At 52.3% G+C, this 21367-nt stretch overlaps 1 protein-coding gene and 1 pseudogene across 1 annotated transcript; one reads left to right on the plus strand and one right to left on the minus strand.

Moving 5' to 3' along the window:
* Positions 1-468: 468 nt before the first annotated feature.
* On the plus strand, positions 469-21144 carry FAAH (fatty acid amide hydrolase). Its single transcript, XM_040470104.1, has 15 exons — positions 469-678; positions 8656-8769; positions 11225-11359; positions 11590-11723; positions 11801-12007; positions 12259-12299; positions 12522-12646; positions 13507-13632; positions 14175-14272; positions 15752-15851; positions 16626-16666; positions 17442-17481; positions 17957-18065; positions 18632-18777; positions 19153-21144. Exons 1-15 carry the CDS (start codon positions 484-486, stop codon positions 19279-19281), a joined length of 1740 nt encoding a protein of 579 aa, XP_040326038.1. The 5' UTR covers positions 469-483; the 3' UTR covers positions 19282-21144.
* Positions 4716-5739, minus strand: LOC121027063 (60S ribosomal protein L7a-like; annotated as a pseudogene).
* Positions 21145-21367: the final 223 nt, after the last annotated feature.

The following is a 21367-nucleotide window of genomic DNA, read 5'->3' on the forward strand; positions in this document are numbered from 1 at the left end:
GAGCATCCTGGGAGGGTCTCCAAGAAAGATGCGACTGAACTATTTGCGGGGGGGTTAATCAGGTCCTCGAGTCCAATCGGTCGCTGCTCTCGTCCTCTTGGCCGGCTTTTCCCCCGCAGAGGGCTCTTGCCGGCCGCGTCTTCCGGGAAGCTGGGGCTGTGAGGTGCGCTGGGCGTAAGCTTACCGAGGGCGCGCGCGGAACACGGTTGCCCCTAGCGCCCTTCCCGGCCGGGTGCGGGAGAACGCGAGGAGTGACCCTAAACCTGTCGCCGGGCTTCACCTTGACGGTTGCGCACCATCCGCCTCCGGCCCGCTGCCAAGCAACGGCGCGCTGCCCCGTGGGCCAGCGGCCGCGCGTCCTCCAACCCCCTTTCCCGCAGAGGGGGCGCGGGATCCTAGGCCGATCCAGGCCGGGTTTTGCGGCGGCATGCGAATGTGCTGATCCTTCATCTGCCGTTCTCCGCACAGTTGGCGGCGGAGATCATGGTGCTGGACGAACTGTGGACCGAGCTCCCTGGCGCCTCCGTGGCTGCCCTGGCCTGCTGCTTCGTTGCAGCGGCCGTGGCCCTGCGCTGGTCAAGTCGTCGGCCGGCGCGGGACGCGGGGGCCAGGGCACGACGCAAACAGCGGGCGGCTCTGGAGACCATGGATAAGTCGGCGCAGCGCTTCCGCCTCCAGGTGACCGCTCGGGTCCCGTGGTGTGTGTGGGGAGGCACAGGGTGGGGTATCCCTAGCAGCATTTTCAGCCGCACTGGCGCGCGGAGGGGCAGGTGGAGGGCCGCGCAGGTTTTACGTTCGGAACCTCTCTTTGCCCTAATACATTCCATACTCTTTCTGAGGTAGAGCCGAGGGGAGGCTGGGAGACCCGCACTGGGTCAAAGAGAGAGGAACTTTGCTCGGTGCCAAAGAATTTCAACACTTTTATTTATTTATTTATTTATTTATTTATTTATTTATTTATTTATTTATTTATTTATTTAATGTTTATTATTGAGAGACAGAGATACAGAGCATGAACATGGGAGGGGCAGGGAGAGGGGGAGACACCGAATCTGAAGCAGGCTCCAGGCTCTGAGCTGTCAGCACAGAGCCCCAAGCGGGGCTTGAACTCACAAACTGAGCCCAAGTCGGATGCCCAACCGACTGAGCCACCCAGGTGCCCCTCAAGACTTTTAGAAAGCTAAAATGCAAGCATGGGAACCAATATGATGCTCAGGTTAAGACTTTGTAATCACAGAGTCATGGCCAAGGGAATCCGGAAAGCTTATAGTTTAAAGTCATTGATTTGTGCATGATGATACTAAGAGAGAGCCAGAAAAGGACTTGCCCAAGTGCAAAGAGGGGTGGGCTGGAATAGAAGTCTCCCCAGCTCCTGCTCTAACCCCTTACAGGCCCTTTTCCTTAAGCAAGTGTAATTCCAGCCCTTCCCTGGGTGAGCTGTCAACAAGCTTTTCTCATTCTGGTTCAGCTCCGTGTGTGCATAGGTGCTGGGGAGGGGCCTAGAAGACGAGGCTTTCGCTCAGGGTGTTTGAGACGCTGGACCCAGTTAGAAGTCAAAATGATAAATTCTGGGAGAAGTTCTTATGTACTGTGAGAGGAAAAACTTGCCACGATTGTTTGAGAGGCTTTGTGTTTGATAGGATTCAGATCTGGCAGGTGGGAAAGCATTCCAGGGGACTGGGGACACAGCAGGTGTCAGGAGGATGTGCCTAGGTGGGAGTCAGGGAGGGAGTCACAGAAAATTGCTTTTAGCAGATGCTGTGATTTTAGAGTTGGGTGCAGAGCTGGAACTAGAACCTACATGCCCAGTGGTACTTTCCAGCCTCATTCCAGTGGAGGAGAGCAGGGAGGGGATATTAGGTAGGGAGACCAGGCCTTAGGATGCCAGGCCCAGGGTGCAGCCTTGATCACGGTGTCTTTTAGCTGGTATGGATTTACTCCACACCATTTCTGGGCCAGGATATATCATATTTATTTATTTGTTGAAATAAATATGTATCTGGTTCCAGCCTCTATTCATCAAGCTTGCTGAAAAGCCCACCATCAGTCAGTTTTTAGATGTTCAGTCCACACTGGCCACTGACCCTACCTGAGCACAAGTTCTTCACTGCCTAAGTCCTCCTTCTCTGGCTGAGTTCCAAGGTGCCCCACTCAGGGATCCTTGCAGTGACACCTGGCTCACCCTGGAGACCCTCAGCTGCTCTTGAGGCCCGAGTTCTTTAGCAATAACCCGAACTGCAGCCAGCTGGCAAGAACTGTGCAGGGGCAGCTTCAGCAGTCTGCCCACTGTTCCTGCCTACTGAACTCCCCTCCCAATCACAAGACACCCACCTGCTGGCAGGGGTGTGACGTGGTAGAAGGGTAGGTCTTCCTCACCTCAGCTCCAAACACCAGCATCTATACAGGTCCCCTCTGGAGCAACCGCCTTTCATTATTTTTTTAGAACCAGATCTTCCAGGGGCACATGGGTGGCTCAGTCAGTTAAGGGTCAGACTCCTGATTTCAGCTCAGGTCATGATCTCCTGGTTTGTGGGATCGAGCCCCGCATCGGCCTCTGTGCTGATAGTGTGGAGCCTGCTTGGGATTCTCTCCTTCTCTCTATGCTCCTCCCCTGCTTGTTCTCTGTCTCTCAAAATAAATAAATAAACATTAAAAAAAAAAAAAAGAGAATAACCAAAATTTCCAGGGTAGAGGTTATGGGCCTGAAATACAAAAAGCTGTTTACATACCCTCGCCGGGGCAAGAGAGCCTGGTGTCAGAACACCAAAGCCTGGCTCTTCCAGGTGGGTAAACAGCGAAATGTACACTATGATTTTCCAGTGACTGTGGAGGAGAAAAGGAGAAGTATCTCAGGAGTCTCATTGGAGCAGTCAGCAAGGGTCTTGATAACAGTAACTCTGAAAGGCCTTGGGGGCAGTTGAGAAGTAGGTGGTTTAGCTGAACTCAATCCCTTGGAACCTTGGGATGAGCTCCTTCCTCTCTCCTGCCCCTAAGGTGCCTTTCTGCTTGGCTCTGGAGTCTCTGGATGATGGGAATGTGGGTTTTGAGGCTGTATAAGCAGCCTTTCTTCTGGGGCTTTTTCAGGCCTGCCCCGAATAGTAAGGGGCAGTGAGGTAAGCAGGGCCCTGGGCAGGCCCCAGGGGAATACAGCAGCAGGTAGTACAGCTCCAGCCTGATAGACTCCTGACAAAGCTAGCTGGGAGCCTAGATACCACCAGTGTTCCCAGGCATTGCTGGAGGAGGGGGAATCCTAATCACCTCCGGAATCATCACAAATGGTTCACCTCTCTCGACTATAGAGCAACTGGAGAGCGAGGCCTGTTTCTGGTAACTCTCTGTTGACCACGTGAGGCTTAACCTGTAACGACTCTTTGCCCACTTTTTTCCCACCCTGCCCCCTGAATGAGTGTCAGTATCCTTTCTAGCCTGAATAGAAGAACTACCATCAATAGAATCTTATGGCTGGAAAAGATAAGCCGGAACACCTGCTCATGCCTCTGTGCCTTTGCACTTGTGGTCTTACCCCCAAAACAAATCTCTTACAAACCCTTTTGCCAGAATTTCACCGGTCTTAACAAATGCCACTTCCTTCAACTGGACCTGATGTGTGGTTCCATCTCCTGGCCTTCTCCAAGCCCAGCTTGAAACCTGACTTTAAAACAAAATGATTCAGTAGATGAGTTGAGGGTGAATGCAGTTTTTGTCGAGACCACTATCGGTGGCCTGTGTGACCAAATGGAAAAGATATCTTGAAATAGAACAAAGGTGATAAAAACCATGAGGGAAACTAAAAAAGACATGGAGGATAATGTAGAACAGCTGAAATTAGGACAGTAGGGGACTCAAAGAGAGACAGCTGGAGGAGGGGCAGTGATTCAATGATGGCTATAGTATCCCTCCCTTGAGAAAGAATATGCTACTAGGTGGCCGAATGCTTAGTTACAACTTATTTGTACACCTCCCTGCGTTCTCCGTACAAATTTAATTTCCCCTGTGTTTGTAGACTGGCCTCCGGGAGGTGCAGACTTTCTTTGGTGTCTTGTGAAAGAAAAAATGTCTCAGCTGCCTGATAACTAGTTGAAGATTTAAAAATAGCTGTTAGCGGTGCTGTCATCAGCTGTCAACATGGAAGAACATAGGACAGAATTAAAATTTGTGCTAATTTTTTTGAAAATGGAGAGAACCTGCTGATAGCTTCAAGCTGAGGCTCACAGGGACTTTGTGGCACCTTGTAGCAAGGTGGGAAATGGTGGTGACTACACTCTCAGTGGCAAGTCTCCTAGTGTGGTGGGCTCTCAGCTAATTTTTACTTTCTTCCCCATACTCTTAGGCATTTTTTTTTCTATAATGAGCACACTTATGTAATCAGAAAAAAAAAAAAGCAATCTTGCTATTGAAAATAGCAAGCGAGAAAGGCAAGGTGTAGTAAGTACTGTGTATATAGCATAGTCCTTTTGTACAAAAATAGAATATATGAAAACAATTACATACATGGTGAGCTTTTCATAAACTTTTTTGTCCCTGTGAGTTTTCATTAGAAACCATTAACTATGGTTTCCTTTTCAGAGAGGGACTGGGCAGGGTGGTCCCAGGGGTAGGGTGAATGTTCATTTTCATTTTGTGTATGTATGTGTGTGTATATATATATATATATATATATTTTTTTTTTTTCTGGCTGAAAGAACTTTTTGTTACTTTTAAATGTACAGAAAACTACAGCGTCTACTTAGCCCAGTTTGGTGGCCAGTGCTTTAGCCTTTGTCTTTTCTAGCTTGTCAATGCGAGCCACCGACTCTGGACTCAGGACGTTGCCTCCCAAGTGGCAGTGGATCTCATCATATCTGTCATTGTAATTGGTCCCGATGGCTTCCACCAGCTTAGTCAGAGCTCCTCTGTCTTCCAAGTTAACCTGTGTGAGGGTGACAGGGGTGCAGGTCTTCCTGTGGACCAGATGCTCCACCTGGCCTTCCCCTTGATGATGCAGTGGGGAACTCCCATCTTACAACACAGGGCAGGCAGGAAGACAACCAGCTGAATGGGATCCACATCATGTGCCATCACTACCAGCTGAGCCTTCTTGTTTTCTGCCAAGATGGTGACACATGAACCCCCGCTCGAAGGACAGGCGGCCTCTTAGTGGGGACATCCCCTTTGCTGGCAGCTTTCTTCTCAGCCTGGACCAACAATCTCTGCTTCTTTTCTTGCTTTGTCTCTGGTCTGTACCTGTGGGCCAGCTTTAGCAGCTGAGGAGCCGTTTGGCAGTCTAAGGCCTGGGTGAACTGGTTAATTGCAGGGGGCAATTTTAGATGCTTGTAGAGTAGTCTTTTGCCACTACAGCTGGATGTAGTGGGGCCGTTTGACAAAGCAGGTGAGGTACCTTTTGGACTGGATGTCCTGTCTGATCCCAAAATTCTTGGGCTTTTTCTCAAACGGGATTGACCACCTTCTCGGCCTCCTGCTTCTTCAGAACAGTAGGGGCTGGGGCCACCTTCTTCCCCTTGGCCTTCTTTCCTTTTGGTATCTTGGATGGCTGGAAGAGAGACAGCGCTTTCATTTTGTATATGTTTTTAAAACATGTATCACCAGGGATTATCTAGTGTATGTGGGGAGAGATCACAGCAGTTTGCACATGCTGTTCTTACTGTCTGGAACATTCTTTGTCCTCACTTACCCCTCTTTGCCAGGCCAACTATACTCTACCTTTCACCTGAGTATCACTCTTCAATAAAGCCTTCCCAATCCCCCAAGGCAGGGTCAGGTGGCCTTTCTTTCTGCTATTTTTTTCTGCTTTGTGGCTCCCTGTATTACATATATATATGTATATATATATATACACACATTACATTATATATTTTATATATGCATTATATTTATGTATATATACAATATATATATTATATTTACATTATATTTATGTATATATATACAATATATATTATATTTACATTATATAATATACATAATTATATATATATATATATAAATATATATAAAATCCCAAGTGAGTATTATATCTATTTAACAAATTAAGAGAAGCGGGTAGAGCAGTGCCTGGGTGGCTCAGTCAGTTAAGCATCCGACTTCAGCTCAGGTCATGATCTCACGTTTTGTGGGTTCAAGCCCCTCATTGGTCTCTGTGCTGACAGCTCAGAGCCTGGAGCCTGCTTCAGATTCTGTGTCTCCCTCTCTCTCTGCCCCTCCCCTGCTCATGCTCTGTCTCTCTCTGATTCTCAAAAATGAATAAACGTTAAAAAAAATTTTTTTAATAAAAAATAAATTAAGAAAAAGAGAAGGGGGTAGAGTGTTCCTGCTGTTAACTCCGGGGTACAAAGGCTCTGTGGTGGGTGTGTGTGGAGGGTGTGAGTAGGTGGTATCTCATGGAAGGATGTGGAGGAGTCTGACAGGAACACAGCCTGGAAGCACTTCCTGGAATACCTCTGGAGCTTGTGGTGTGACAGAGACCTTAAGGAGCAGCCAGTCCTGCTTTGCACTGGCTGGCCTGGCAGGAAGGGTGGGTAGATGGCTTGGGCTTGATAACCGCTAAGGTGGCCCTGTGTGATCCAGGAAAGAAAGGATGGACAGGATGACTAATTGGATCTGGATGCGGGGGAGAGGGGGAGGGAAGGGCCCTGGCCTGTTCTTGCACTCTAACACCTGGATGGACTCAGCCCTTCCCTGCACAAGGGTACGTGGAACAGGAGACGGTGGAAAGTGGGGGAGCAGCGAGCTCAGGGAGAAGGACACAAGGGTGGGCGGCAATGGGAATAGCCCCTGAGCACCAGAGCTCAGTTGGGTTAGGCTGGGTGGAGGGTCAGGAGGCCGTGGGTTAGGTGGAGAACCTGGAGTGGAAGCCACGAGAAGGATTCACTTCTCCCAGCATCAGGGAGGGAAGAAGAGGTACCCAGAAGAACGTGTCTCTTCCCACATCTGGCTCCTTCTCATCCTTCAAATCACACAAAGAAATGTCACCTCCTCAGAGAGGCCTGACCATCCCATCTGAGTCAGTCGTCTCTTATTTCCATCACAGCAGCTGTTCTTGTGTTCTCATACTTCCCATGATCTGTCCATTATTTGTTAACTTGTTTGTTTTCTCGAATGTAGGCTCTGAAAGCAGGGACTTGTCTGTCTTGGTTACGTCTAAATTCATAGCCCTTAACGTAGTCCCTGGCACATAGTAGGTACTCAGAACATGTTTGTTGACTAACTGAATAAACGGATGACAGAAGTAGCAGAGAAACGGGAGTAAAACCAGGGAGGATAGTATCTCCATGCCCAGGAGGCAATTGAAGAGAGCTGGTATGTGGTCTCAATAGCTTTGAATACCTCAGTGAGACATGGAACAAATATCAGAGTGGAGTATCTCTTGGATTTGTCACCAGGAAGTCCCTGGTGACCTTGGCAAGAGCAGAGGAGAGTGGGGGTGGAAAGTGGTGGCTGTGATTCAGAGACCCTCTCTCTGACCGTGTTTACTAATTGCCTCAATACCTTTGAGGAGGGAGCAAGCTGGGTTTTCAGGCAAAGGCTGACCCCAGAGACTGGGAGCCTTCAAGGTCTGGCAGTCAGGTGTGCAATCAAATGTCCCTCCTCCTTCAGAGAGCTCTTCTCTGACCACCCTCTACCTACCTGTGTGCCACCCACTCACCACACCAGGTTTTATTTTCTTCAAGTTATTTCTTACTATCTCAAATTCTTGTTTACTTGTTAATTACATGCTTGCTTCCCAAAGCATGGACATGCCTTTTTTGTTCACTGTTGGATCCCCAGGCCTAGTATGGTGCTTGGTAATATGTATCTGGAATGAATGAAAAACTCCTCTCTTTTAGTTGTGAGCCTCTAGCTACAGCCCCAACCACCCAGGATAGTGTCTTCTTTTTCTCATCTCCCTTGCCAGGGATTGAGTGGTTAGGTGCAGGTGGACAGCCAGTGGACAGCCTATGCTGAGTGGACGGAGAACTATAGTTTACCTGTATGGTCCTAGGTGATGCACTTAGCCACTTGGTGCCTTAATTCCTTCCTTCCTTCCTTCCTTCCTCCCCCCCCCTTTTTTTTAAGTTTATTTATTATTTATTTTGGGAGAGACAGAGACAGAGTGAGGGAGGGACAGAGAGGGAGGGAGACAGAGAATCCCAAGTAGGGTCCGCCCTGCCAGCACGGAGCCTGACACAGGGCTGGAACTCATGGAACTCACAAAACCATGAGATCATGACCTGAGCCGAAACCAAGAGACAGACGCTTATACCGACTGAGACACTTAGGCGCTCCGGTGCCTCAGTTTCTTTATTTGTGCAATGGGAATGGTAGCAAGATTTAGTCAGAACAGAGAGCAGCAGCACGGTGCAGTTGGCAGCTGTCAGTGGTGGTAGTTCATAATGGTTTAATAATCATACTGGGCATGGCCTCTCCCAGGGCACCCCGTCTGATAACCTCCTAGAAGAGGTATATCTGTCCTGTCCATAGGTGACAAGTGCCTGCCTAGGCTGGGCCACAGTTTCTGGTCTCAGAGCTGCAGGTGGGCATGTCTGTCGTGGATTGGCATGTGACAGTTAGCATCTGCTTTGGCAGGTGTGGGGACTTAGGGGCATGGGCCACAAGTGTCAGCTGTAGGCACTTGAGGCCTGTGGGGTAAGGGGGTACTTATCTGAGGTGTCTCCCCAGAACCCCGACCTGGACTCAGAGGCACTGCTGGCCCTGCCCCTGACTCAGCTGGTGCAGAAGTTACACCGAGGGGAGCTGTCCCCGGAGGCTGCACTCTTCACCTACGTCGGAAAGGTAAGGCCCCAGGCTGGGGATTGCCTGGATCCTCCCCCTCTCTGCAAAGGCTGGGGGGAAACCTGGCCTGGAGTTACTCTCTCGGGACCAGGGTGGGGCCTCAGTGCCAGGGGCTGCCAGGAGCTTTGTGCATGAGAAAAAGAGAGAGAGAGAGAGAGATTGAGAGAGAGGGAGAGGGAGGCTGACTTTGTGTGTGTGCTGGTGAGAGGGCAACACTGAGCATCTTGTCTTAGCTAAAAGCCTGGCTTTCAGCCCAGACTTCCCTCTCGCTCCCGCCTCCACCCCATCCGTCACCAAGTGTGGTCTGTTCTCTTTCTATAGCTCTCTCTGGCCCATCCCCTTGTCCCCATTCTCCCGTCCCCCGCAGCCACCCTGGTCTGCCACCACCATCTCCCTCCATGGTGGGGCCCCAGCCTCCTGGCCAGATTCCCTCTTAGGTCTCCAGTTCTTTAGATTCTGCTCTTCTGCTCCTCTTCAGTCTCTGGCATCCTGTCTGGTCAAGGCCTTCCAGAGTGTGGGCATCAATAGCTCAGCTGCCTACGGTTCCCTGGCACCCAGAGCCTGCCACACTTTGCACTGTGGGATTCCCTTTACCTGGAAGCCTCTTCTCCCTCTTCTCTTCTCCCTCTTCTTTGCCCCTCTTGGGGCAACAGGCACTGCTGGCCGAACCTTCAGGGCTCAGAGAAAGAGGCTGTCTTCCAGGGAGCCTCTCCTGACCCTCCCCAGCCTGAGTTAGGGTTCCCTCTTCAGTGGTCTTTCTTTCTTTTCTTTTTTTAAATGTTTATTTATTTATTTTGAGAGAGAGAGAAAGAAGGAGGAGGAGGAGGAAGAGGAGGAGGAGGAGGAGGAGGAGGAGGAGGAGGAGGAGAAGAAGAAGAAGAAGAAGAAGAAGAAGAAGAAGAAGAAGAAGAAGTAGTAGTAGTAGTAGGAGTAGTAGTAGGGAAGAGAGGCAGAGAGAGAGGGAGAGAGAATCCCAAGCAGGCTCCATGCTCAGCACGGAGCTTGATGTGGGGTTTGATCCCATGACTGTGAGATCATGACCTGAGGTGAAATCAAGAGTTGGATACTTAACCGACTGAGCCACCCGGGTGCCTCTCTTTCTAACATTCTAACACATTTTCTCATGGTGTCCTAGGGCTTGTCTTATCCTTCATTTTCCCCTGTGGCTCCTTGTGGGCAGAGCTTGTCTCATTTGTCTTTGTATTGGTGCTGAATACTTACTGGCTTTCGTACAGTAAGTGTTCAAGGAATGTGTTTGAAATGAAATGAAAGAAAAAGAATTGTGCTTTGTGAGTTGACTTGTGTGTAATTTCTTGAAACAGAGTGTGTGACAGTGGGTATGACCACTAGGCAGGTGGACATGCATGCCGGTGACTGATGGGTGTGTGACAGTGGTGTCAGTGACTGCAGCAGAGAGTGAGGGAGATTGGCTGTATGGGGAGAGAGGACTGTATGCAGACCCCCGCACTGGCTGTGCCGGGAGGACACAGGCAGTCTTGACAGACTGTGCTGCGTCTCCTCTGTCAATGCCCCTGAAAAGTTGCTGCCCTTCGTAATCACCCACAAGTGAGCATTCTCGTCACAGATTGGCCTCTTCCCTGCCTGCCTTGGGTAGCCTGGAGACCGATTTCATGTGCTAAGTTGTGGCAATGGGACCCACACCCATTTTCCTCAGATGTTTCACAGGGACAGGAGTATTTACTGAAAGCTGTGTATCATTTTGCCCTGGTCTATCCCTCCCCTAGGGCCTTGTGGAATGTGGTTTGAGGGCTATGGAAAGACCCCATGGCAGATGGCCACTGTTAGTGCATTGTTCCTTTTAGGCAGGCTTCCATCCCTTTAAGTGATTGGTATTAGTCAGTCACTCCTCTATGTGACTTCATTATCAGATTCAAGAGTTTCTGGGAAAGGGGAGGGTTAGCTGGGGCAGGTGTGGGCCAGGCCTGGGGCAGGAGAGAGCATGCTGGCCTCTGGGAGGCTGGAACCTGGCTCTAGTCCTGCTCTGTGCTGACTCCCGGTGTGGGCTGAGATGGAGATCTACCCCTATCTGGTTCCTCCTGACTGCTTCACAGGCAGAGATATAGCTTAGGGGAGGAGGTGGAGCGGCCAGAGGTTATCTTCCTCCCAGCTCATCCCCTCTGGGGAGCATCTGAGGCCAGTGTCTTGCTCCTTTGCGTGCCTTGTTTGTGCCCTGGCCCTGGAGTTACTCTCTCTGTCTTTGGGTTGAGGCCAGAGACTGCCAGGGTGAGGTTGGGACTAGAGGTCCCCAGTGAGATGGATGGTGGGCCCTAAGTTATTCTCTGCCCTCCTGGCTCCGGGCCATGTTGCTGGTTTTTCCCTGGGTATACTTTAAAAGGCCAATTTCATGTTATGTATATTCTACCACAATTTTTTTTTTTTTTTTTTTAAAAAGGCCAATCTCACTTTGCCTTGTGTCCATTTCTCCCTCTTCCAGGCCTGGGAAGTAAACAAAGAGACCAACTGTGTGACCACCTACCTGGCAGACTGTGAGACTCAGCTGTCCCAGGCCCCAAAGCGGGGCCTGCTCTATGGAGTCCCTGTGAGCCTCAAGGAGTGCTTCAGCTACAAGGTATGCCCTTGCCTCACATCAGGCTTCAACCCCCACCCCTGCCCCTGCCAGCCAGCTCTGCATCCTGGGTTACGCTGGGCCCTCAGAGGAAGTATCAGGTCCAGAGGCCTTGAGAGGGACCATGGGTGTGCTCTGCCTTGGCCTGTGAGATGGCGGTAAGAGTGGACCCTCTGCTGAAGGGCCCCTGATCCATCAGCTGTACACCTCTTGGCACCTGTCCCTCCCTCTAGGGCCAGGACTCAACACTGGGCTTGAGCCTGAACGAGAGCATGCCTGCAGAGTGTGACAGTGTGGTGGTGCAGGTGCTGAAGCTACAGGGCGCTGTGCCCTTCGTGCACACCAACATCCCTCAGTCCATGTTCAGGTTGGATTGGGTGCCGGGTGGGGGCAGGGGCATTGGCACCAGTGTGACCTGAGCTGACCCTTTCTTGCTTCCCCCAGCTATGACTGCAGTAATCCCCTCTTTGGCCAGACCTTGAACCCACTGAAGTCCTCTAAGAGCCCAGGTGGCTCCTCTGGGGGTGAAGGGGCCCTCATTGCAGGTGGAGGCTCCCCCCTGGGCTTAGGTACTGACATCGGAGGCAGTATCCGCTTTCCCTCCTCCTTCTGTGGCATCTGTGGCCTCAAGCCCACGGGAAACCGCATCAGGTATGGTGTGGGTGGTGGGTGGAGGGAGCTCCTGGATCTCTTGCTCTATGATCTTGGCCTAGCTCTCAACCTCTCTAGGCCCCAGGCAGGGATTCCCTCACTCTGGGGTTTTCCTGGGAGGGAATGTCACAGCACCATTGGTGTTGGTTCCTACTTTCTAAAGTGGTGAGAGTTCTAAGCTGCTGTATGGGTTTGAGGTTGGGCAGAGGGTGACCATTTCCTGTTTCCAACATTTTGTGTTTCTTATCCAGCAAGAGTGGCCTGAAGGGCTGTGTCTATGGACAGGTAGCAGGTGAGGTCTGGGGTTCCCTCAGTGCCATGGTGGAGGGGGGTCTCCTGATCCAGTTCTACCCTGCATCTCCTGGGGGCAGTGTTTGGCTGCCAGGTTGGTCTAGGTGGGAGTTCCTACTTCCATGTCTCTGCTCACACTCCTAGGCCATGTCCCAGCCCTTGCTTGTGCCTCAGAGCTCATTAGGGTAGGGTGATCTTTTTCCTTCCCCTCCCTGCCCCACAGTGCCAATGTCAGTCGGCCCCATGGCCCGGGATGTGGAAAGCCTGGCACTGTGCCTGCGAGCGCTACTGTGTGAGGACATGTTCCGCTTGGATGCTGCCGTGCCCCCCCTGCCCTTCAAGGAGGAGGTGAGCAGGGTTGGGGGGCATGGGGTTGAATTTGGTTATCACTGGTGCTCCTGAGCCCAGAGAGCAGCCCCTTGGCATTGTGGATAGGGCTTGGAGGTTCTGTTTCCTGAAACCCACCCTCAAGGGTCTGCAGCCAGGGTCAGCTGCTTCTCTTCAGTCAGCCACCAGATGGAGCTCTTGCCTGCATGTGGAGACCCTGAGGCTTCCAACCTGGCCTGGTGGGGTGGGGCCTCTGCTGAGGAAAGGCCCCCCCTTCTGGCCCCAGCCTCTTCTGCAGTCATTGAGAAACAGGAGACGCATCTCAGAGAACAACTTGAGGGAGAACTTGGGTGTTTCTTGGTAGGCAGAATATCTGGACTTGGTGGGGTGAGTTCCCGCTCCTTGGCAGAAGATATTCTAACAACCCAGTGGTTCATGAACCCCTTTCTGAAAGGGAGGAAAGGAGGAGGTGAGGTCCCTTTTATGAGGTCTGGAACAAATTATCATGGGAGCCAGGACTTGCATTCTTGAAACAGGCAGTGGAGGGCCTTGGCTCAGGATGCCTGGGTTCTGGACCTAGTGTTGTCAGTATGTATTGGGCCTGTTTGCCCGTCTTCCTATCAAAACCTGAAGCCTCAGTTTCATCATATGACCAGTGGGAACCCTCATCCTTGCTGGGCCCCTCCTGCAGAGTCATTGTGAAGGTGTTTTGTGAAAGGGTCAGAGGCAGAAAGGGCTGGCCTCTCAGACAGTCATTTTCCAGGGATCCAGGCTGCAGCTTCTCAGCTGTGTTTGGGGCTGAGTAGCTTCAAAGATCCCTGGGAGCCCTACTTTGGGCTGCCCTCTCTTGACCTGATTCTGACTCCTGTGTTTGCCCCCAGGTCTACACAAGCTCTCAGCCCCTGCGTGTGGGGTATTATGAGACCGACAACTATACCACACCAACCCCGGCCATGAAGCGGGCCCTGCTGGAGACGAAGCAGAGCCTGGAGGCTGCTGGCCACACGGTATGGCTGTGGGAACCTGGAAGTCCTGTTGTGGCCCCTCCTTCAGGAAACCTTCCTGGTACCCATGGCTGCTGCCTGTCCCTGGCATCCTCTCACCCTGATTATTCTGTGGTTGGGATGGGAACTGTGTTCCTGCGGGACCATAGATAGAGGGCTGATCGTATTAATTAGGTTAAGTGATTGGTGATGAACTCAGCCCTGTGCTGGGGATGTTTGAGTGCTATATGGGAGGCTCTCATCAACTACAAACAATGGTGCACAACTGTCCAGAGATTCCCACCATCCCAGGGTGGTGAGCCAAGGGGCTTTACTCTGCTTATCTGAGACAAGTTAGTTCATGTATGGCTTGGCTTGACTTCTCTCATGGTAATGCATTTTAAGGGAGTTTTCATGGGTCAGTAAGGCTGCCTTTGTGGCTCCAGGGGGTGCTACCAGGCAGGCAGGATTGGTCCAGTCCATCCTCAGGGCCGCCTGGGAAGCATGGCGGTTGTGGGAGTCAAGGGTTTTTAGGTGTGGGGGCCTTATACTCCTTAATCTTGCAGCTGATCCCCTTCCTGCCAAGCAATATACCCCATGCTCTGGAGATCCTCTCAACAGGTGGGCTGTTCAGTGATGGTGGCCACAGCTTCCTACAGAACTTGTGAGTGATATGGACTTTGGGGTCTGGGGTGGGGACATTAGACCCAGAGAGAGCAATGGGTTCTGTTACTCCCAGTGTGGGCCAATCTGGCAGAAGATGGGGACAGGCCTCAGCTGAACACAAAGAAGCTCTGAGCATTCTGGGCAGGGACCTCTCTGCCCCTCTAATTGTGCAGACTGAGCCTGGAGATCCTTTGCCAGGGAGGCTTTAGAAAGGTACCAGCTCAAGGGGAGGCTGGATTGAGCAGAGCTTAATTGATGGGAGCTCATTGGGAGGTAGGAGGTGGGCAGGGGAGTTGCTTGTCTATTTGGGGAAGATTGGGAGACAAGGGCAGGATGAAGCAGGAAGGGAGACATCTAGACATCATGCTGTGACTCCAGGCTCATCTGACTTGAGCCAAGTCTGCTGCCTTTTCAGTAGTTTTCTCTTCTGTAGAGTAGGAGTGGGTGGGTTGGGCCAGGCCTACTTTAAGGGACTTTATTTTTTATTTTTTATTTATTTTTGAGACAGAGACAGAGCATAAATGGGGGAGGGTCAGAGAGAGAGGGAGACACAGAATCCGAAGCAGGCTCCAGGCTCTGGGCTGTTAGCACAGAGCCCGACTTGGGGCTCGAACTCATGGACCGTGAGATCATGACCTGAGCTGAAGTCGGACGCTTAACCGACTGAGCCACCCAGGCACCCCACTACCTTAAGGGACTTTAAAGAGCTCATGTTTAGAGAAGCCTTTGGTCCTTAAGGGTTGATAGGAGTGGAAGATAGATCTGTGAAGGTGCCTCCTGGTCATGTGCCTGGGCTGACTGGACTTCCTCTCATAGCTGAGTATGGTCCAGGCTTCAGCAGAAGGGGCTGCCCCTCACTCTTGCCCTGGGAATGAACCCTTAGGATCAGCCTCCTGAGACCTTTCCCTGAACTCTAGGGCTAGAGACAGCCTCAGAAACAAGAGTCATGGCGGCTCCGCTTGTACCTCTAGGCTGGCATCAGCATTTACAGGGGATACTCTCAGTGCCTAGCCCTGGCCAGGGAGCTGTTGCCCTCATTGAGTCCTTATTGCTTTAAGCTGAGTTTGCCAGGGAGGGAGACACAGAGTCCTGCCTTGGGGAACTCCAGTGTGGAGTGGAGTCCAGGCATCCCAGCGATCGGCAGAAACAAGTCATGTGTTTAAAAGGAGGCAGATAAGGGTGTCTGGCTGGCTCAGTCTGTAGAGCATCTCGGGGTTGCCTGATCTCAGGGTTGTGGTTCTGAGCCCCATGTTGGGTGTAGAGATTAAAGAAAAAAAAAAAAAGAAAGAAAAATCTTTAAAAAAAATAAAAGGAGGCAGGTGAAGGGGTTGGAGACCAGTGGTTACCAGAGTCTGTTGAAGAGGGAGTCTAGAGGGTGTCACTGAAGAGATGACACTGAGTAGGGAGTGCTGGACTGGACCCAAGCCAGGAGGGAGGCCTGGGGAGGAAATGCTGAACTGGACCCTTTGTCTCCCAGCAAAGGTGATTTCGTGGACCCCTGCTTGGGAGACCTGATCTCAGTTCTGAAGATACCCAGGTGTTTGAAAGGACTGCTGGCTTTCCTGCTAAAGCCTCTGGTGAGGGCACAAGGAGTGGAGGGTTGGGGTGGGCTGGCAGGGGGCCTCTGGGGCTCTTCCCCTCTCGCCTTAGCCTCTCTTGGTTTGGGTGAGCATGGCCTCCTCTTCTCTCCAACCCCCACCCATACTCCTCTCCTCACCCCATGCCCTGCAATCTTCAGCCAGCCCGTGTGCTAAAAGAGGTGCTGACCACTCTCAACAATAGCCAAATTATGGAAAGAGCCTAAATGTCAATCAACTGATGAATGGATAAAGAAATTGTGGTTTATATACACAATGGAATACTACGTGGCAATGAGAAAGAATGAAATATGGCCTTTTGTAGCAACGTGGATGGAACTGGAGAGTGTGATGCTAAGTGAAATAAGCCATCCAGAGAAAGACAGATACCATATGGTTTCACTCTTATGTGGATCTTGAGAAACTTAACAGAAACCCATGGGGGAGGAGAAGGAAAAAAAAAAAAGAGGTTAGAGTGGGAGAGAGCCAAAGCATAAGAGACTGTTAAAAACTGAGAACAAACTGAGGGTTGATGGGGGGTGGGAGGGAGGGGAGGGTGGGTGATGGGTATTGAGGAGGGCACCTTTTGGGATGAGCACTGGGTGTTGTATGGAAACCAATTTGACAATAAATTTCATATATTGAAAAAATAAATAAATAAGAGAGGTGCTGACCTGGGACCTGGGGGAAGGGACAGAGGGAAAAGAGGCACAGGTGGCTTGGATGCACTCAGCCCAAAGCTGAGTCACTAACACTGTGTTTGTCCTTTGGCAGTTCCCAAGGATGGCAGCCTTTCTTGGCAGTATGAAGTCCCGGTAAGGACATTTCCTATGCCTAGATCCCACCCCCCTCTTCCCCTGACCTGGGGTTAAGTGGTTTCTGACAGGAAGAGATGGGGGAAGTAGCTTCTGAGTGGAAGTGGCCCAGCCAGGGTGGCAACCTCTGTGGCTTTCAGATGGGACCTTGAAGTTTGCCTTCTCAGGGTCCAGGTCTGGCTAGAGAGGAGGAGCCTGAAAGGGATCACGGGAAGGATGGGTTGGAGACGAGAAGACCTGGCTACGCATGGGTAGAAAGGACCAGGAAAGGAAGCATGTAGAGGCACAGGGGAGAGGGGGCTACTTGGGAACCTGTGAGAGACGCTGCTCTTGGAGGTCTGACATGAACTGAGCTTCACTGGGTCCTGCCTGCCCCTTAGTGGCTCGGGTGGGAAAAGGGCATAAATGGCCTTATTTTTAGGCCCTGACATCCTCTGGACTTGCCCCTTCTCTCACTGCCAGGCATTTAGGACCTTTGGCAGCTCTGGCCTCTCTTGTGTACTAAGGGTAGTTGGGAATCAGGCCTGATGTGGTCCTGGCTGTGCTGTGAAGTCACGAAGTGGCATAGCCTAAGTCCCTCTTGGGGCCTGATTTTCTCAGCAGGACATGAACTTAGGGATTTGAAATTCTCCCTTGTATTGCATCTGTCTCAGAGCTCCCATAGTTGAGAAGTGCCCATGGAGGATTGAGATCTGGTGGGGGGGGGGGGGGTGTTAGGAGTAGGAGTCTGATGTTGCAAATCCCCATGGCCAGTGACCTCGTTCCCTCTGCCTAGGTCGGCTGGAAAGCTCTGGGAACTGCAGTACGAGATTGAGGTGAGGTCAGAGCCTCTAGAGTGGAGTAGGGTGGGGGATGGGGTCGAGTTGGACACGACACCTACCAGTGGGCTCTCTTGGCCACTGGTCCCTCTGGTCCACTGGAGTAGCCTGTCATTCCCCCTTTTGCTCCCTGGACTGGTCTGTGATCCTCACTTGCCTAGGTGCTCATCCTTAGGGGCTGGGTCAGTCAGCTCCTGTCCTGGCTGCCTCTTTACCCCCACTGGTGCTGTCTGGCACTACGTGGCCCCACCCTGGCAGGAAAAATGATGTTTATGATTCGTGTGGGAGGTGGAGCAACTGATGCTGCCTGAGAGTGGCCATGCCTGTGTGCCCCAAGGACCTCCATCCCTTCCAGGCTTAGTCCAGATCCAGGGGCAGGTGCTGGGGCCCGAGCCACCCTGGCCACAGTCCCTTCATTAGAGAGTCCCTGTGATGGGCTGGGTCCAAGGGCTCCTGCTGGCATCCTCCCCAGGTGTACCGCAACTCTGTGATTGCCCAGTGGAGAGCACTGGACCTGGATGTGTTGCTCACCCCCATGCTGGGCCCTGCTCTGAACCTGAATGCTCCCGGCAGGGCCACAGGTGAGGCCTGCTGCCCCACCACACCCCTGACACTCCCACCTGCCTTTCCTCCTCTGGAAGTTCAGCCCAGTGCCCAGAAGGCTGCTGGGAAGCAGAAGAGGAGCCTTGGGGGAGGGCTACACCCCTTGGGGAGGGCCCTGCCCTTGGGGAGCTCACAGTCTGGCTGGAGAGATGGGAGTCATGTGGGATGTCCTGGGTGGGAATGAGCTCCCTGTTCACAGCACTACTGAAGTTGGAGATCTTGAGTTACAGAGTCTATGGTTTGGGGAGGTGGCGTTTAAAGTCCAGGTGGGATTTAGATAAGCCAAGAAAATAGGAACAACATTCCAGGTGGGGAAGCTTCATGGGCAAGGGCACAGGGCAAGCCCCAGCAGGCTCTCCAGCCTACCTTGAATCTGGATTCCTGAGCTTTGTCACTCACCTGAATCTCTGTGGCCCTGGGAGAGAGCCCCTCTCTGTCTGTGGAGGCAGGGTGCCATTTCCCAGGATGAAAGGCTGGGGTACAGAGAAGACAGTTGGCATTGAAGGTCTCCTGGCCTGCTGTAGCCGCTTGTGTTGTGTTTCAGCGGCTGTCAGCTACACTCTGCTCTACAACTGCCTGGACTTCCCAGCGGGGGTGGTGCCTGTCACCACAGTGACCGCTGAGGATGAGGCTCAGATGGAACATTACAGGGGCTACTTTGGAGATATCTGGGACAAGGCGCTACAGAAGGTGAGGCCACAGGGCCTGGCTTGGCCCTCAGGGTACCCCTTCCCCTGGACTCCCACCCGTACCCCAATGCTGGCTGCTGTGAAGGAAGCAGCATAAGTGCATGTAGTCCTTGCCTGCATTTTTTTTCCTTTTCTTTTTTAAGTAAGCCCTACATCCAATCTGGGGCTCGAACTCATGACCCCAGGATCAAGAGTCACATACTCTACTGACTGAGCCAGCCAGGCACCCCCTCGCTCACCTTTCTTCATGCGAGACCCTGAAGGACAGCAGCCTGGCCCTGCCATGCTGCCCCTCCTCTCCAGCTGGGGTGCTTTCTGGTCCCTCGCGGGGTCTTGCCTCCTCTACCTCCCATCCTGATACCTGTGTCCCTCACAGGCCGTGAAGAAGAGCGTGGGGCTGCCCGTGGCCGTGCAGTGTGTGGCTCTGCCCTGGCAAGAAGAGCTGTGTCTGCGGTTCATGCGGGAGGTGGAGCGACTGATGACCCCTGAAAAGCAGCCATCCTGACTGCCACCCACTGGGCTCTGGGGACCTGAGATCCACTTGATCTGTGCCCAGCCTAGTCTGGGCACAGCTGCCACCCTGTGAGGAAATGTTCAGCCTGGGCTAGAGGCTTCCATGTACCCCTCCCCTGATCTTCTACAAGAAGCACAGACGCCCTGAGTCTGGACCTTGCCCCCCCCTTCTGATCCCTCCCTCTGCCCTGACATACCCACCACATGGCAGGCAGTGGGTGTGACATGGGCAAAAGCCCAGTAACAGTCAAGAAATGTTTCTAGTCTGTATGCTCTCTGGCCATCATTGTCAGGGCATTGGGGGTTGAGCCCTACTCCAGCCTCGGCAATCTCATGGTTCCCATCCCCCACAGGAGGGACACAGGCTTCTCACCTCACCCATCCCCCTGTCCCCTCACTTAGACAAAGCCCTACTTTGCTAAGCATTGCCCTTCTCTTCTTCTTTCCTTTGCTCCTTCCCTCTCCAAGGATGCCCTTTCTGCTCCTCTACCATTAAATCCTTCGAGGCCCAGCTCAGATCCCTCTTTCCCAAGAAGGCCTTCCCTCCTTCCTCTGAGCCCTGGACTAGGTGGACTGTTTCTTCCCAGTCTGTCCTCTGTGGTGAGCATCTGTGGGTGGGTTTGCTTCCCTTAGTATGCTGGTTCTCCTTGACAGGAGGGACTCTAATGCTGTATCTTTGTCCTCGGCGGCCAGCAAAGGGCTGGGCATAGGGCAGCAGGGAGTCTGGAGGGCTGGCCCTGAGCTGGCTCTGTTGTGGGGAGGGGGCCCATAGGCCTCGAGAAGAGAGCATGAGACAAGGCGATCTGGTAGCACTCACAGGGCTGGCCAAGGACTGGATTGTTCTAGGAAGGCTTCCTGAAGGAGGAAGACATGTATTGAGTGTAGAAGGTTTCCAGAAGCTGAGATGGGGATGAGGACATCCGAGGGATAAGGAGCCACACACCCAAAAGACCATGATAAGTTTGGTAGATGGAGGTATTGAATGGGTACAGGAGAGGCAGCAGAGATACAGGTGGGGGCCAGATCAAGGTGGACTTTGGGGGTTAGTTCAGGAACTTGACTTCTGTCTCAAGGGCAATGGGGAGCTCTTAAAGGATCACACAGATGCAGCAAAGAGCACAGACTTGGGGGACAGAGCCTGGAGAGGGATAAGGAGGCTGCTTCATGATCCTAATCTGAGGAAGGGGGCCTGAGGCCTGAGCTAGGGCTGTGGCCTAGGGGTAGGCAGAGAGGTGGTTTGGGAATTGACAGTTGGGTTGGAAGTGAGCTGTCTCAGCTCAGTCTCACCTCTGCCCAATCTGCCAGCCCACCTTTTACAGGACTGTGTTGCCTGACGGGTGGGCAACTAGTCTATGACTAGTCTGGGGACTTCCTGGCCCCACTAAGCAGAGCTCACTCTTCCCTGGCCCCAGCTCTAACTCCCCTACTTACTGCAGAAGATGTTTCTGAGCCTAAGCCCTCAGGCCAGGCGGGTCCTAACCCTATCTGGCCCACTTCAGATTCTTTTCAGGGTAAGCTGCCTTCCCAAGGCTTCCTTCTCCACCCTGATTTTCCTACTTCTTTGGAGGGACTTTGCCTTCCAGGTTACATGGCCAGGGGCACCTCCACTGTCTGACAGTGGTATCCCTGCTCGGCCTGAGGCCTCACACTTCAAGACCAAAATCACATGGACATCCAGATTGGGACAGCCAGATACTTGCTGCACTTTGCCCAGATTCCTTGTAACTGCTGTGTCATTTTGCCTCATATCATTCCACAGAATCATCTGTGCCCTGGCCTGTACCCCTCCCTTGGCTTCTTCCTGCCCCATTTCTCTTTGGTTACTGATAAACTTGTGCTTTTAGACACAAGGCCACAGGGCGAGGGTGCCTGTCCTTTCCTTCACTGCTTCATTGATTTGCCCTTGGAGGCCAGTGTGGGTGCCCCTGCCTAACCCTGTGCTCAGTTCAAGCTTGACTCCCATCCTCCAGAGGCTCCAGGGCTTCTGGGGGTGGTTGGACATTAACACAAACACATCAGCAACCTGGGTGATCACTGCCTGGGGAAGGGTTAGACAAGGGTCAAATGCTGCTGAGGGG

The sequence above is a fragment of the Herpailurus yagouaroundi genome, unplaced genomic scaffold (assembly GCF_014898765.1).
Source record: "Herpailurus yagouaroundi ecotype Mexico unplaced genomic scaffold, PumYag 77, whole genome shotgun sequence".
Classification (NCBI taxonomy): Eukaryota; Metazoa; Chordata; class Mammalia; order Carnivora; family Felidae; genus Herpailurus; species Herpailurus yagouaroundi.

What these genes read in the sequence shown, in the direction of transcription:
- FAAH (XM_040470104.1), top strand. Translation starts at nt 484, where the DNA reads ATGGTGCTGGACGAACTGTGGACCGAGCTCCCTGGCGCCTCCGTGGCT. An exon ending in TGTCTATGGACAGGTAGCAG is followed by an intron (nt 12,300 to 12,521) that starts GTGAGGTCTGGG and finishes CCTGCCCCACAG; the next exon opens with TGCCAATGTCAGTCGGCCCC. An exon ending in CCCTGCCCTTCAAGGAGGAG is followed by an intron (nt 12,647 to 13,506) that starts GTGAGCAGGGTT and finishes GTTTGCCCCCAG; the next exon opens with GTCTACACAAGCTCTCAGCC.